Source organism: Tursiops truncatus, chromosome 7 (assembly GCF_011762595.2).
Source record: "Tursiops truncatus isolate mTurTru1 chromosome 7, mTurTru1.mat.Y, whole genome shotgun sequence".
NCBI classification, from domain to species: Eukaryota; Metazoa; Chordata; class Mammalia; order Artiodactyla; family Delphinidae; genus Tursiops; species Tursiops truncatus.
In genome coordinates, this window is record NC_047040.1 from 111,922,052 (window position 1) to 111,938,599 (window position 16,548).

General features: G+C 40.6%; 1 protein-coding gene across 12 annotated transcripts in view; it reads right to left on the reverse strand.

Annotated features, from left to right (window-relative positions):
- Window positions 1–16,548, reverse strand: part of HERC2 (HECT and RLD domain containing E3 ubiquitin protein ligase 2) — a 230,744-nt gene that overhangs the window by 147,051 nt on the left and 67,145 nt on the right. For all 12 annotated transcript variants that reach the window (XR_012333188.1, XM_073807856.1, XM_019931803.3 and 9 more), the window contains 4 exons: window positions 15,576–15,804; window positions 15,346–15,470; window positions 5,217–5,395; window positions 757–941 (listed from right to left, as the gene is read on the reverse strand). Coding sequence is in view for 11 of the 12 variants with exons in the window: in XM_073807856.1 (XP_073663957.1) it covers window positions 757–941; window positions 5,217–5,395; window positions 15,346–15,470; window positions 15,576–15,804 (718 nt within the window). In the remaining variant the exon portion in view is untranslated. The remainder of the gene's footprint in view (window positions 1–756; window positions 942–5,216; window positions 5,396–15,345; window positions 15,471–15,575; window positions 15,805–16,548) is intronic.

Below are 16,548 nucleotides of genomic sequence, written 5' to 3' on the forward strand. Positions count from 1 at the left end.
GAGCCTGCGCGTCCGGAGCCTGTGCTCCGCAACGGGAAAGGCCACAACAGAGAGAGGCCCGCATACCGCAAAAAAAAAAAAAAAATTAACAAAAGTAGCAAACCTTTCCATCACTGACAGAGAAAACTACCTTATAAAGAGGCAGGCACTCCTTTTGGAGTTTGTGGAAAGTGCTCTACTCTACGTTGTACACAGGACTGAGCACTTATGTATCATCCTATTTTCATTCTCACAGGCACCCTCAAGTCTTCTTAACCTAACTCTGTAGGTGAGCAATCTACAGCCCCCAGGAGACTTAGTCCCGTGTCCAACAGCTAATAAACCAGAGCTATAACTGAGATTCAGTCTTCCTTCAACAATAATGCATTCCTCCTACTACACCCATCTAGCTTACCAGGGTGACATACAAACATTAGGTCACTATTTCGTCCCCACATTATGTCAATCTCTAACAGTCCACAACTAACCCGTTGAATAAGTCTGATAAATCTTCTGTAAGACTGACCTGAACATAAAGGATGCTATTTCTCATGTCTAAGGAATTTAAATGTTAACACAATGAAATAAAAAATATTGATGAGTCTAATATAGAAATATCTGTCCAAAAAAAGTGGATGCAAAATGAAATCCCCCAAAATTGGTGCATCTAACAGTATAAGAACTACACATCTGGGCCATGCAGAATAGGCATGTCAAGAAGCCTAAATAAAAAAGCCAAAATACACACAAGACACTTTAACATTTTAAGTAACTTACTAGAAATATCTGAAGTCTGACCAACATTTTCTCCTGGATAAAGTTTACTGATAAGTAAGCGCTGAAAACGCAGCAACAAATCCAATGAAGCAGATCTCTCATGACTATGTTGCTCAAAGTCTAGACATGATGATATCCGACGGGCAACATCTTTCAATCTGGCTACTGTCTGAGAAGCAATGTTTCTATGCAGGAGAAAGAGGATTGCAAAATTAAACAAGTTATGCTTGTTTTTAAAGGGGGAGAGGAGTTGTAAAAAAAAAAAATCACAACATAAACTAAAATCAGAAATAAAGATCATACACCCAAGTGACCTGCAGCTGGCTTCCTTCCCCAAATGTGTGTCAGCTGTATCTGCAATAAGCACACCTCATTCAAAACTGAGCAGAGGCACACGGAAGACACAAGAGGTAGAATGATACCCTTTGCTTTATAGATGTGCTCCTAAGAGTTGCATGGAACAGTCCAAAATGATAGAAAAACCCTGTACAAACCTTTGGAAGGAAAAGTAACTTATTATTTTTTGTCCAAATCTGCATTTCAAATATAAATGTGACACTATCCTTAAAGGCAAGACCCACTAGCATTTCTGCATCTGCCTCACAAGTGTGCCTTCAGACTTAATCAAGTAAACACCCAGGTGGGCCATGTGGGGGGATACCCAGGGCTCAGAAACTACAGGAAGGAAGACAAAGGGGGCACAAATAAAACAGGTCAGAGTAAGAGATGCTCAAAGAACACGGCAGCAAGGAAAGGAGCAGAGGATCCAATTCCAACTGCAGGATCCAACTTGAGCCATGAACCATCAGTAAGTAAATGGGGAGAAAAGAAAGTACAATTAGAAGAGTAGTAAGTGTTCTGTTTCCATGAGCAGAATGCAAAGGAACCTGGGCACAGAGGTCAAAACAAGGAAGGGGAGTGGACACAGTGGACACTGTAGGTGATGGAGTGCCAGGCTGCTGGCACTAGATTCTGCAATGCTGAGCCACCAGTTTTGAAAGGAAAGTGACATCCTGTTTGTGTCCGAGAAAGGTAACTAAAGTCAGTGAGAAAGCAGATTTTAGAGGGCACAGGGAACACCAGATAAGACCCTGCCACCCAGGGACAGTCTTGGCGCCAGGTGAACAAGGTCTGATCCGTGATACTGAAGACAGAAGGAAGGAAGTTAGTGAAATTAAAGAGCCGAAGCAGATGGGCTTCCCGGGTGGCGCAGTGGTTGAGAGTCCGCCTGCCGGTGCAGGGGATACGGGTTCGTGCCCCAGTCCGGGAGGATCCCACATGCCGTGGAGCGGCTGGGCCCATGAGCCATGGCCGCTGAGCCTGCGCGTCCAGAGCCTGTGCTCCGCAACGGGAGAGGCCACAGCAGTGAGAGGCCCGCGTACAGCAAAAAAAAAAAAAAAAAAGAGCCGAAGCAGAGCCTGGAACTTCTGTCAGTGTAGCTCCACCACAGCAGCCCCAACCCAGCCAGGAGGGTGAGAGCCAGCGGCTGACAGCTGGCACTGTCACTGGGGAGGCGAGTCTGGAGCCTCTGCACAACACCAGGCCACGGAAGAGGATTCTGCTCCACTTCTTTGATTTCTAATGTAACAGCAGGTTTGAGGAGAACCTCTGTCAATCGCACCAGCCCCCAGCGTTCATCCACTACAGCAGTGGAGTGAGGACAGGAGCAGAAGACACACATCAACTCACGTCCACAGAGTTGAGAAGAAAGAGCAGTAGGGACCCCTGGCTTGTGCTCAGCACTCCCAGCCACACAAAACCAGGTGGATGCTCAGGGCCTCACCTGTGGTCCACCTCACCTTTCTGCTCCACGACCTGATAACCTGACCCGATAACCGTATCACAATAGAAGAAAAGGTCTGGAATCTGGGTTTTATGCCATACATGATGGAGCAAAAGACAGTAATAAAATACAATACAAATGTTAACTTATTTCCCTAATACAAAATTCAGAATCATAATCAAAGTGTGTAATTCTGATAGAGTTCATTAATTTAAACATCTTCACAGCTCTCTATTGCCAAATATAAATGGTTTTCTGTGGTTCTTTGCCAGCATAAGAGTTACTCTGAAATCTGTTTCATGGCTTACTTTTGGGAAGCTGCAGTTTCTCCAACCTGTATTCCAAAGAATAAAATATAGGAAATGTCTCCAAAATCTCCAAAATGTAACTCTTTAGACTATTTTTCAACAACTGCATCAGCCAAGAGGTATTTAGACTCCATACACTGAGTCTCCTTTAGTCACAGACACTTAAGGTAAGAAATAAATGTTAAAGTTTATCTCTGCAAGGGGAGGGGCACATCATCTATGCTTATGAAAGGACCCTGGAGCATAGGCATTCTGTTAGTGAGAGGGCTGTACATGCATTTTTCTTTTTCTGTTTTCCAAAAATTTTTAAGGTACTATTTACTCCATGTTTCAGTTTTTGTTTTGTATTTTCCAAACAGGTACATTTTCATTATAAATCTGCTGTGGAGCCAACTCCTCCCTGCATGCCAAAGGAACCAAAAGTAAAGAGGAAGGTTCAGAAGACAATGTGCAAGGATGGGCTAGAGAGCACTGTCCAACGGAAAAGTACTGCCAGGGAGTCACATGTGTACTTTAAAATGTCTACCAGTCACATAAATAAAGATAAAAAGAACATGTAAAATCAGTATTAATAATGTACTTATCCCCATATATTTAAAATATTATCATTTCAACATAAAACCAATAAGAAAAGGCATTGAGATATTTATATTAGTTTTTTGAAGACACAAAGTCTTCAAAAGCCACTGTGTATTTTGTACATACAGCACATCTCAATTCAGATAACTAAATTTTCACTGCAAATACTTGATCTGCACTTAAGTCTCATAAAAATGCAGAGCTGAAAAGGTAAATTCATATGGCCAAGTTATTCCAAACATAATTACAAGTTTTCTAATAGCTGAATCATGTCTAAGTTTTTTAATTTTAATTTTAATAAAAAATAAAAACTCAGTGTCTCAGCTACACTGGACACCCACAGGCAAATGTGGCAAATGATTGCCAGACTGAACAGCACAGTGGTAGGTAGGCTAAGATGGACAGGTCTCTACACACCAAGGGAACAAGTAGTCTGAACAAGCAGGAGAGCTGGCCCCTCATGGGAACAGTAACCTAAGACAGGACTGAGGTCAGAGAACCCAGCACTGGCTCTCTGCCAGTGACACCAGCGGGCCCAGACACAGCCTCCTCGGCAAAGGAAGGGGCGGTCAAGAACACGGAAAATCACATCTTGAGATACTGCTTTTGCTTTAAAACTTCTCCAGAGACCTTTACCTTTTCACTCCAAAACACTCAGTGTTCATTTTCTCACTTGACCCTCGATTAACTCTGCAAGATAAACAGTGCTCTTGCTCCTACTGCCACAGTTACCATGCTGGGCAGGTGTCAGTGGCCAGCTTTAGACAAGCAGGCGCAACTGCAATTTTCTAGGAACAATTCCCAAGCTCTTGTCACTGCCACAGCTGCACTGACTTAATTCACTTTATTTCAGACTGTTATAGTGAAGATCAGAATGCGTGAATACTGATTTTAAAAATCATCACCACATTATAAAAAATAGGAAACAAGGGGTTTTTTATTAGCATTTACTAAAATATATGTCAGGAACTAGCTCTAAAACTTCCTCTTTTAAAAGCCCAGAAAATTCTGGTGTTTCCAGGTGTGAAGGGCAGGCCACCCCACGCCAGTACACCGCCCACCAATGCCCTGGACTTAGGTACCTAAGCCAACCCACCAGGCCCTCTTTCCTCTCTGTATAAACAATAAACCAGGAGCCAGGTTTACACAGAGCGGAGCTGTGTTACATAAAGGAGCAATAATTTTTCCTTGTCTAACAAATGCCTTTCAGAAACCACCCGGCTTTTTTGCTCTTTCTGAAGGACCGCAACGCAGGCTGACATTCTTTAGCAAACAGTGACTGACTACCTCAGCCCTTACCAAGGTAAGTCTCTGCGTATATTCTGACTCTGACTGATTCTTACCTCCTTCTGATCAGTGCTTTGACAATAACGCTCACCATTCTTTTGCTTACTTCAGCTTTTGAAAGTTGTCTTAGAAACTAATAGATATAATTCTATGATATATAGAATGAGGCAAGGACACAACCAGTTTAAAAAAAACAATCTTACCATGATGATTTTCACTTGTATCTACCTGCTTACTAACGAGGCTAAGAACCTCATCCTAGGTTTATCACACACTCCAATTTTCTCTTGTGTGAAAACTTTTAGAATCTCCAGTTCTACTTCATACATTCTAACCTCTCCTCTCACCTACATTTAAGAATCTGCTCTAAAGTCTATCCTAGGTAATTTTCAAAGTACTTCATCAACAACTAAACACATTTTTGAGACCCTAGTACTCGATCTCACTATCTTAATATGAAAACCAATAATCCTCCTAATTAAAATATGTCTAATGCTATTTACCTAAGAAGCTGTTGTATGAGCTGAACCAGAGGCAAGCACTGTTTTCCAGAAGATTCATAGATTCCCGTATTAATAAGATCTTTATCCAGTGGAGTCCTACTTCTATGAAATGTCGAGGCATTCGCTTCCTGTTCATCAATTTCTTTTTCCTTCTGTGCTTCTTTTTTGGCTTCAATATCCTGTAATTCATGAAACAGAAACTGGTTACCAGTTATCTCAGTAGCAGGTATGAAGGCACCATGGGCTGAGCCCTGATCCCACAGCCTAGCTGTGTGCTGACTCACACACCTGGTGACAGTGGCCCACACCCACCCACTGGAAATCACGCCACTCAGTTGCTCAGTTTCTAAACAGACGATTTGTCCTACAAACCCCGTGTCCAGGCTGCCAGTGCTAATGGTCTCCAGCGTCCTTCTGTGAAGTTCCTAAAACCTTTACCCCTGCTTCTGGCTCTCACAACACCCAATGTGATCACCTAGGCAGAGTCTACCTGCTTTGTAAACATGAAGCAATAACCTACAGAATGGGAGGATACATTACCAAATCTTGTATCTGATGTAAGACATACAAATAAAGAAAGAATTCTGACAACTCAACAATTAAAAGATAAATGACCCAATTTTAAAATAAACAAAAAATCTGGACAGACACATCTTCAAAGAAGATATACAAATGGCTAATGAACACATGAAAAGATGCTCAACTTCATTAGTCATCAGGGAAATTCACATCTCCTAGGACAGTATAATAAAAAAGATGAACAGTAGCAAGCATTTGCAAAGATACAGAGAAACTGGAACTGTCATACATTGCTACTGGGAATGTAAAATGGTACAGCCACTTAAGAAAACAGTCTGGCTATACCTCGAAACATTAAACATAGAGTTACCGTAAAACTCAGCAACTCCACTCCAAGGCATACGCCCATAAGAAATAAAAACGTATGTCCACACAAAAACCTATGCACAGATGTTTATAACGGCATTATTCATAGTAACTTAAAAGAGAGAACAACCTAAATGTCCATCAGCTGATGAATTAAACAAAATGTGCTGTATCCATACAACAGAATATTGTTTAGCGATTTTAAAAAGTTAAGTACGACATGAATGATACAACTTGGCTGAACTTTGAAAACACTATGTTAAGTGTAAAGCACCAGACACAAAAGGCCACATACTGTACAAATCCACTTATATGAAATGTCCAGAACAGGGACATCTTTAGAAACAGAAAGTAGATTAGCGGTTGTCAACGGCTGGGAGGAGTGGGGGATGCGGAGTGACTGTTAAGGGGCACAGGGTTTCTTTTTGGAGTGAAAGTGTTCTGAAATTAGATAGTGGTGATGGTGGTTGCACAACTCTGTGAATATACAAAAAAAAAATCACTAAATCATACACTTTAAGAGACTGAATTTTACAGTAGATGAATTAGATCTCAATAATGTTATTATTTTAAAAAACTTTTAAAGGAGGTATCTTTTGCCAGTCAAATGCAACCAATATTCCTGAGGACCTATTATACACTAAGCATTGTTCTAGTAATCAAATTTACTGTGAAAAAGCACACAACTTCTTTCCTACTGGGCTTTATTTTCTAATGGCAAAAGCCAGAACAAGTCTAAACACAAAGTCTTCCCCATTCTGAGGGGTGTGGGGACAAGGACCATGTCTAAGGGGCTAGACTGGAACTGTGCCACCTACTCTTCAGAATAAGAAGGACACAGACCAGACAGCTTGAAAATGTGCGTGCTTTTGACCCAATTTCATTTCTAGAACTTCTTCCTAATAATCATTCTTATACCCAATGACTTATAATCTTCAAGAATGTAATTAAAAATTATTTATAATAGTAAAACTATCTAAAACCTAAATGGTCAACAATAGGAAATTGTTTTAAAAAAAAAAAAAAGTGATTCCCTTTCCATATGACAGACTTCCCCAAAGCAACAGAACAAATGGGCATCGCAGAATATTCAACACAGAAGACATGGCAACCTTATGAGTGGAAAAGATACAAACCACTGAGACCAGTTCTGGCATCATAATTAGTATTGTTAGTAAACATTTGCATTTTTGAAAGCCTGGAAGACCATACATGAAAAACATTAACAATGGTTATTCCTAAATGATGAGGGTTTTTCTGTTTATGCCTTTCTGTAGCTTCAAAACATTTTTGTTTTAAAACAAATGGCCTTTTGGCTATTTTTTCAGACATCTTAATTATTGTCATAGGGATCACAATCTGCATACTCTATAGCCCACCTCCCCCTCTCAAGGTACCACTCTCCAGCAGGACGCAAAGAATAACATATGCTAACTAAATTAACAGGTTCTAAAAATACTGCTTGGAGGGACTTCCCTGGCAGTCCAGTGGCTAAGACTCCGCGCTTCCACCGCAGGGGGGCGCGGGATGGATCCCTGGTTGGGGAACTGAGGTCCCGCATGCTGCACGGTGCAGCCAAAAAATGTTTCAAAGTAATAAAAATAAATATAAAAAATAAAAATACTGCTTGGGTCTGGCCCACATGTGAACTGCCTCTGCCTGTTCGCTGTCATTGCTCCCATCAGGTGAACTATTACACTGAGCCACACAGAGCACAGGAAGAAAAGGAAGAGGTTTGGAGTCAGCAAACCTGTCATTCACTAGTCATGACACCTTAGCAAATCACTAAACTTCTGTGGTATCTATGTCCACGCTTATAAAATGGAATTTTAAGACAACTTTTTCCACTCAATGTGAAAAACAATTCACATTTCCTGGCAAGAAAAGAAAAATTTACACATAGGAAAACTTTCTCTGTCCTTTGGCCTCCTCTCTGCCCCCTACGGTACATTGTTTACCTGCATTATGCATCGATCAGCCTTCCCTATCAGCAAAAATACCTGCTCAACCATAAACAGCAACATTCTCCTAGCATCAACAAGACAACACCCTCAAAGAAAACCCTCCTTCTTCCTCTTGTAAGAGGCCATGATGATGCTTAGATCTGGATTGTGTAAACTGTCAATAACACATCATTTAACGTACAGCCCTCTGTCTCAAAAAACTTACATAACTGAGCCTTGACTTGTAAGGAACGCAATAATTCTCAGAGCTTTCTGAGATTCTGTTCCTGGGTTATAATCCTCAATTTGGCTTGAATAAAATTTTCTATTTCTTAGATCGGCTGATTAATTTTTTGTCAACATCAACATGGCTCACAAGGTTAAAAAAAAATGAAAGGAAACTACACAGCATAGTATCTGGAAAATAACAAGGTACACAAAGAATGATACTTGCAACTAAAATCATTACATTTATGATTTCCTCTAATTTTTTTCAATTTAATCAAAGTAGGTATATTTTCAAAAACATTTTTAATACACTCACTTCATCCAATTTTATCAGTGTAAGTTTTTAAATTGAAAACTATTATGACAATGAAAGCAACAAAAGAAGCTATGAATGGCCAATAAGCACATACAAATTAACACCCCACCCTACCCGCAGAATAGCGAAAGCTTTTAAAAAGACTGACACGCCTCATGTTGATAAGGTCAAGAAAGGGCTAGAACTCTCATACACGCTGGTTCAGATGTAAATGGCACAACCACCTTGGGAAACTGTAAACACACACCCACCCTAGAACCCTGCAAATTCTAATTCAAACTATTTACCCAAAAGGAAAAACACGTGTTCACTGAAGGACTTTTACACAGCATGATAAGAGCAGCTGTAGAGACTCAAAAATCATCGAATGTCTATCAACAGGAGAAGGGATATACCAACAGTGCCATAATCACACAATGGGGCACTCCTCAACAGCAAAAACAAAGTGACACTACAGAAGCCTCTTAGATAGCCTCATCGACCAAACAGCAGGCAGCAGGAGCAAGGAGAACTACAATCCTGCAGCCTGCAGAACAAAAACCACAATCACAGAAAGATAGATGAAATGAAAAGGCAGAGGACTATGTCCCAGATGAAGTAACAAGATAAAACCCCAGAAAACCAACTAAATGAAGTGGAGCTAGGCAATCTTCCAGAAAAAAAATTCAGAATAATGAGAGTGAAGATGATCCTGGACCTCGGAAAAAGAATGGAGGCAACTAGAGAGAAGATGAAAGAAATGTTTAACAAAGACCTAGAAGAATTAAACAACAAACAGAGATGAACAATACAATAACTGACATGAAAAATACACTAAAAGCACTCAATAGCAGAATAACTGAGGCAGAAGAATGGATAAGTGACCTGGAAGACAGAATGGTGGAAATCACTGTCATGGAACAAAATAAAGAAAAAAGAATGAAAAGGAATGAAGACAACCTAAGAGATCTCTGGGACAACATTAAACGCACCAACATTCGCATTACAGGGGTCCCAGAAGGAGAAGAGAAAGAGAAAGGGCTGGAAAAAATATCTGAAGAGATTACAGTCGAAAACTTCCCAAACATGGGAAAGGAAACAGCCACCCAAGTCCAGGAAGCGCAGAGAGTCCCAGGCAGGAAAAATCCAAGGAGAAACATGCCAAGACACATAATCAAATTCACAAAAATTAAAGACAAAGAGGGGACTTCCCTGGTGGTGCAGTGGTTAAGAATCCGCCTGCATATTCAGGGGACACGGGTTTGATCCCTGGGCTGGGAAGATCCCACATGCTGCGGAGCAACTAAGCCCATGCGCCACAACTACTGAGCCTGTGCTCTGGAGCTGGCAAGCCACAACTACCGAGCCCACAAGCCACAACTCTTGAAGCCTGAACACCTAGAGCCCATGATCCACAACAAGAGAAGCCACCACAATGAGAAGCCTGTGCACCGCAATAAAGAGTAACCCCCCTTGCCACAACCAGAGAAAGCCTGTGCACAGCAATGAAGACCCAACGCAGCCAAAAATAAATTAATTTTTTTAAAAAGACAAAGAAAAATTATTAAAAGCAACAACGGAAAAACAACAAATAATATACAAGGGAACTCCCATAAGGTTAACAGCTGGTTTCTAAGCAGAAACTCTGCAAGCCAGAGGGAGTGGAAGATATACTTAAAGTGATGAAAGGGAACAACCTACAACCAAGATTGCTCTACCCGGCAAGGATCTCATTCAGATTCAACAGAGAAATCAAAAGCTTTACAGACAAGCAAAAGCTAAGAGAATTCAGCACCACCAAACGAGCTCTAAAACAAATTCTAAAGAACTTCTCTAAGTGGGAAACACAAGAGAAGAAAAGGACCTACAAAAACAAACCCAAAACAATTAAGAAAATGGTAATACAAACATACATATCTATAACTGCCTTAAATGTGAATGGATTAAGTGCTCCAACCAAAAGACACAGACCGGCTGCATGGATATGAAAACAAGACCCATATATATGCTGTCTACAAGACACCCACTTCAGACCTAGGGACACATACAGACTGAAAGTGAGGGGATGGAAAAAGATATTCCATGCAAATGGAAACCAAAAGAAAGCTGGAGTAGCAATACTCATATCAGATAAAATAGACTTTAAAATAAAGAATGTTACAAGAGACAAGGAAGGATACTACATAATGATCAAGGGATCAATCTAAGAAGAAAATGTAACAATTATAAATATATATGCACCCAACATAGGAGCCCCTCAATACATAAGGCAAATACTAACAGCTGTAAGAGGAAATCGACAGTAACACAATAATAGTGGGGGACTCTAACATCTCACTTACACCAATGGGCAGATCATCCGGACAGAAAATTAATAAGGAAACACAAGCTTTAAATGACACAATAGACCAGATAGATTTAATTGATATTTATGGGACATTCCATCCGAAAACAGCAGATTACACTTTCTTCTCAAGTGCACATGGAACATTCTCCAGGACAGATCACATCTTGGGTCACAAATCAAGCCTCAGTAAATTTAAGAAAATTGAAATCATATTAAGCATCTTTTCCAACCACAACACTATGAGATTAGAAATAAATTACAGGGGAAAAAACGTAAAAAACACAAACACAGGGAGGCTAAACAATATGCTACTAAATAACCAAGAGATCACTGAAGAAGTCAAAGAGAAAATAAAAAAATACCTAGAGACAAATGACAATGAAAACACGACGGTCCAAAGGCTATGGAATGCAGCAAAAGCATTTCTAAGAGGGAAGTTTATAGCAATACAATCCTACCTCAAGAAACAAGAAAAATCTCAAATAAACAATCTAACCTTACACCTAAAGGAACTAGAGAAAGAAGAACAAAACCCAAAGTTAGCAGAAGAAAAGAAATCATGAAGATCAGGGCAGAAATAAATAGAAACAAAGAAAACAACAGCAAAGACCAATAAAACTAAAAGGTGGTTCTTTGAGAAAATAAAAAAAATTGATAAACCTTTAGCCAGACTCACCAAGAAAAAGAGAGAGAGGACTCAAATCAATAAAATGAGAAATGAAAAAGGAGAAGTTACAACAGCCACCACAGCAATACAAAGCATCATAAGAGACTACGACAAGCAACTATATGCCAGTAAAATGAACAACCTCGAAGAAACGGACAAATTCTTAGAAAAGTATAACATTCCAAGACTGAACCAGGAAGAAATAGAAAATATGAACAGACCAATCACAAGTAATGAAATTGAAACTGTGATTAAAAATCTTCCAACAAACGGAAGTCCAGGACCAGATGGCTTCACAGATGAATTCTATCAAACATTTAGAGAAGAGCTAACACCCATCCTTCTCATCAAACTCTTCCCAAAAATTGCAGACGAAGGAACACTCCCAAACGCATTCTACAAGGCCACCATCACCCTGATACCAAAACCAGACAAAGATACGACAAAAAAAGAAAATTACAGACCACTATCACTGGTGAATATGAATGTGAAAATCTGCAACAAAATACTAGCAAACAGAATCCAACAAGACATTAAAAGGATAATACAGGGCTTCCCTGGTGGCGCAGTGGTTGAGAGTCCATCTGCCAATGCAGGGGACACAGGTTCGTGCCCCGGTCCGGGAAGATCCCACATGCCATGGAGTGGCCAGGCCCGGGTGCCATGGCCGCTGAGCCTGTGCTCCGCAACGGGAGAGACCACAACAGTGAGAGGCCCGCATACCGCAAAAAAAAAAAAAAAAAAAAAAAGGATCATACACCATCATCAAGTGGGATTTATCCAAGGGATGCAAGCATTCTTCAATATACACAAATCAATCAATGTGATAAACCATATTAACAAATTGAAGAATAAAAACCATACGATCATCTCAAAAGATGCAGAAAAAGCTTTTGACAAAATTCAACACCCATTTATGCTAAAAACCCTCCAGAAACTGGGCATAGAGGGAACCTACTTCAACATAATATGTGTAAGTCCATATACGACAAACCCACAGCAAACATCATTTTCAACGGTGAAAAACTGAAAGCATTTCCTCTAAGATCAGGAATAAGACAAGGATATCCACTCTCACCATTATTATTCAACATAGTTTTGGAAGTCTTGCATTCTCTTGCATTCCTATACACTTAACAACGAAAGATCAGAAAGACAAATTAAGGAAACAATCCCATTCACCAGAGCAACAAAAACAATAAAATACCTAGGAATAAACTTACCTAAGGAGGTAAAAGACCTGTACTCAGAAAACTGTGAGACACTGATGAAAAAAATCAAAGATGACACAGATGGTGAGATACACCATGTTCTTGGATTCGAAGAATCAATATTGTGAACATGACTATACTACCCAAAGCGATCTACAGATTCAATCAATCCCTATCAAATTACCAGTGGCGTTTTTTACAGAACTAGAACAAAGTATCTTAAAATTTGTATTGAGACACAAAAGACCCCGAGTAGCCAAAGCAATCTTGAGAAAAAAAAAAAAATGGAGCTGGAGGAATCAGACTCCCTGACTTTAAGACTGTATTATAAAGCTACAGTAATCAAGACCATATGGTACTGGCACAAAAACAGAAATATAGATCAATGGAACAGGAGAGAAAGCCCTGAGATAAACCCACGCACCTATGGTCAACTAAGCTACGACAAAGGAGGCAAGAATATAAAATGGAGAAAAGACAGTCTCTTCAATAAGTGGTGCTGGGAAAACTGGACAGCTACATGTAAAAGAATGAAATTAGAACACTCCCTACCACCATACACAAAAATAAACTCAAAATGGATTAAAGACCTAAATGTGAGACCAGACACTATAAAACTCTTAGAGGAAAACATAGGAAGAACACTCTTTGACATAAACACAGCAAGATCATTTTTGACCCACCTCCTAGAGTAACGGAATTAAAACAAAAGTAAACAAATGGGGGCTTCCCTGATGGCGCAGTGGTTGACAGTCTGCCTGCCACTGCAGGGGGCGCAGGTTCGTGCCCCGGTCCGGGAGGATCCCACAGGCCACAGAGCGGCTGGCCCCGTGAGCCATGGCCGCTGGGCCTGTGTGTCTGGAGCCTGTGCTCCGCAATGGGAGAGGCCACAGCGGTGAGAGGCCCGCGTACCACAAAAAAAAAAAAAAAAAGTAAACAAATGGGACCTAATGAAACTTAAAAGCTTTTGCACAGCAAAGGAAACCATAAACAAGACCAAAAGACAACCCTCAGAATGGGAGAAAATATTTGCAAACAAATCAACTGACAAAGGATTAATCTCCAAAATATACAAACAGCTCATGCAGCTCAATAACAAAAAAACAAACAACCCAATCCAAAAATGGGCAGAAGACCTAAATAGACATTTCTCCAAAGAAGACATACAGATGGCCAAGAAGCACATGAAAAGCTGCTCCACATCACTAATTATTAGAGAAATGCAAATCAAAACTGCAATGAGGTATCACCTCACACCAGTTAGAATGGGCCTCATCAGAAAATCCACAAACAATAAATGCTGGAGAGGGTGTGGAGAAAAGGGTACCCTCTTGCACTGTTGGTGGGAATGTAAATTGATACAGCCATTATGGAGAACAGTATGGAGGGTCCTTAAAAAACTAAAAATAGAACTACCATATGACCCAGCAATCCCACTACTAGGCATATACCCTGAGGAAACCATAATTCAGAAAGACACATGCACCCCAATGTTCATTGCAGCACTATTTACAATAGCCAGGTCATGGAAGCAACCTAAGTGTCCATCGACAGACAAATGGATAAAGAAGATGTGGTACATATACACAACGGAATGTTACTCAGCCATAAAAAGGAACGAAATTGGGTCATTTGTAGAGACATGGATGGACCTAGAGACTGTCATACAGAGTGAAGTAAGTCAGAAAGAGAAAAACAAATATCGTATATTAACACATATATGTGGAATCTGGAAAAATAGTACAGATGAACTGGTTTGCAAGGCAGAAATAGAGACACAGATGTAGAGAACAAACGTATGGACACCAAGGGGGGAAGGCGGGGGGGCGGGTGGTGGTGGTGGGATGAATTGGGAGATTGGGGTTGACGTACATACACTAATATGCATAAAATAGATAACTAATGAGAACCTGTTGTATATCACAGGGAACTCCACTTTGCTGTACAGTAGAAACTAACGCAACATTGTAAAACAACTATATCCCAATTAAAAATAATAATAATACGAGAAGAAATAAATAGTTCCTTAGGAAAAAAGAAAAAGGCAAAAAAACAACATAACACTACATCCAACACAGGTGAATCTGAAAATCATTATCAAGGCAACATAAAGCTGACACAAATGAGTATATACTGTATGATTCCATTTATGGGACAATCAAAACTGGCAAAATTAACATCATCTGGGGGAGGCAAGAAAGTGTCCTAACTTCAAACACAAAGGGGCACAAAGGCACTTTCCAGGGTGATGGAAGTGATTTATATTATGATTGGGGTACCTGTCAAATTCATTTAAATAGACATTTAAAATGGATACATTTTATCATACTTAATAATAACTCAATATTTTATTAAACTAGTAAAAAAATTTAATTACAGAAATATTTGGCTGTTACTAAAAGCTTTGTGTTTCAAGGTTTTTTTTAAATAATTCTGGCAAAGTGTCAGTCTCAGCTCACTGGGGAGTAAAATCACCTCCATCAGTGTGCACGCGCGCGCACACACACACACACACACACACACACACACACACACACACTCCTAGGACCATACCTGGATTTCTGCAGTAATGGCTGCATTTAAGGCTGATTCTAAGCCTCCATCAGCCATCAAGCTGCCCACAAGAAGATCAATCATGAATCGACGACCTGGACTTACGTTAACTTCATTGCCTGAAACTGGAAAAGGTAAAGTGTTTTTCCCAATGTGAGGCAAGCACCATCCCCTCTGCCACCCCCTCCTGGGCCAACCCCACCCGACCCCTGCTCCTAGCCCCAGCCCACCTGCACAGGGCAGGAGAGCAGAGAGTGCCCGGGCCCGCTCCTCAGCAGTTGGCAGCAGCACTGACCACCCGCTCTGCAACACAGCCTGGGCGGCCGCCTGCACAGTACTCAACACGCCCGCACTGCTGGCCAGGGCCACCACCGTCTGCTTCAGGCTGTTGAGGAGGACGCTGCCCAGACCTAAACCAAGGAATTCTGGGTCAACCTGGTGACTGATGGCAGCATGCAACTGAAAGGAGAAAAACAATTTTCACTTAGAAGCCCTAAAAACAAATGCTTTCCAAATCTTATTAAAGATGGAATAATACCTCAAATTGAGTTTTACTCAAATAATAAAGGTAAAACTTCCAGTATAGGTATTTTTTTTAACCATACTAAAAATTTTTCACCTATAGTAGTTGAGAATCCATGGTAAGGTATTCTATAAAAGGAATTTTTTAAACCCAACTCTGAGTATGTATGTGGAAAAGATCAACAAAGAGGCTGAACCCTGTGGAAACAGCAACCTCTACCCCACCCCCAAGCACCCAAACCAAACACAGAAATAGTAAATATAACTAAAAACTATTAAAAGAGTAGACAGCCAAGCTGAGGGTATACAAGGAAAAGTATACAAGGGAAAGTTCTGGTTTAGCTCTTGAGACACACACAGCAGCAGCCAAGGGGTTCTGGGCCCAGAGAGCAGATCAAAGCCTTCTGAGACACAAAATGCTCAGGACAGCCCGCTGAACCTGAGCTTCCTGTCAGCCAGCCAGGGCCTGAGGGCAACATACTACCCACACAAGGCTTTGGGCACAAAGAGACCCCACAGTGAATCAGAGACCTGGCCTGCCCTGTGAGCAGATGTGAAATCAAATTTATACCAATCATCTAGGTATGGATATCACACGTCAAGAACTGAACACCAAAACTCATCAAGAGCCCAAGGAACTCAATGGAACCTCACAGACACAAGTACAAAACTGCCCTCTGA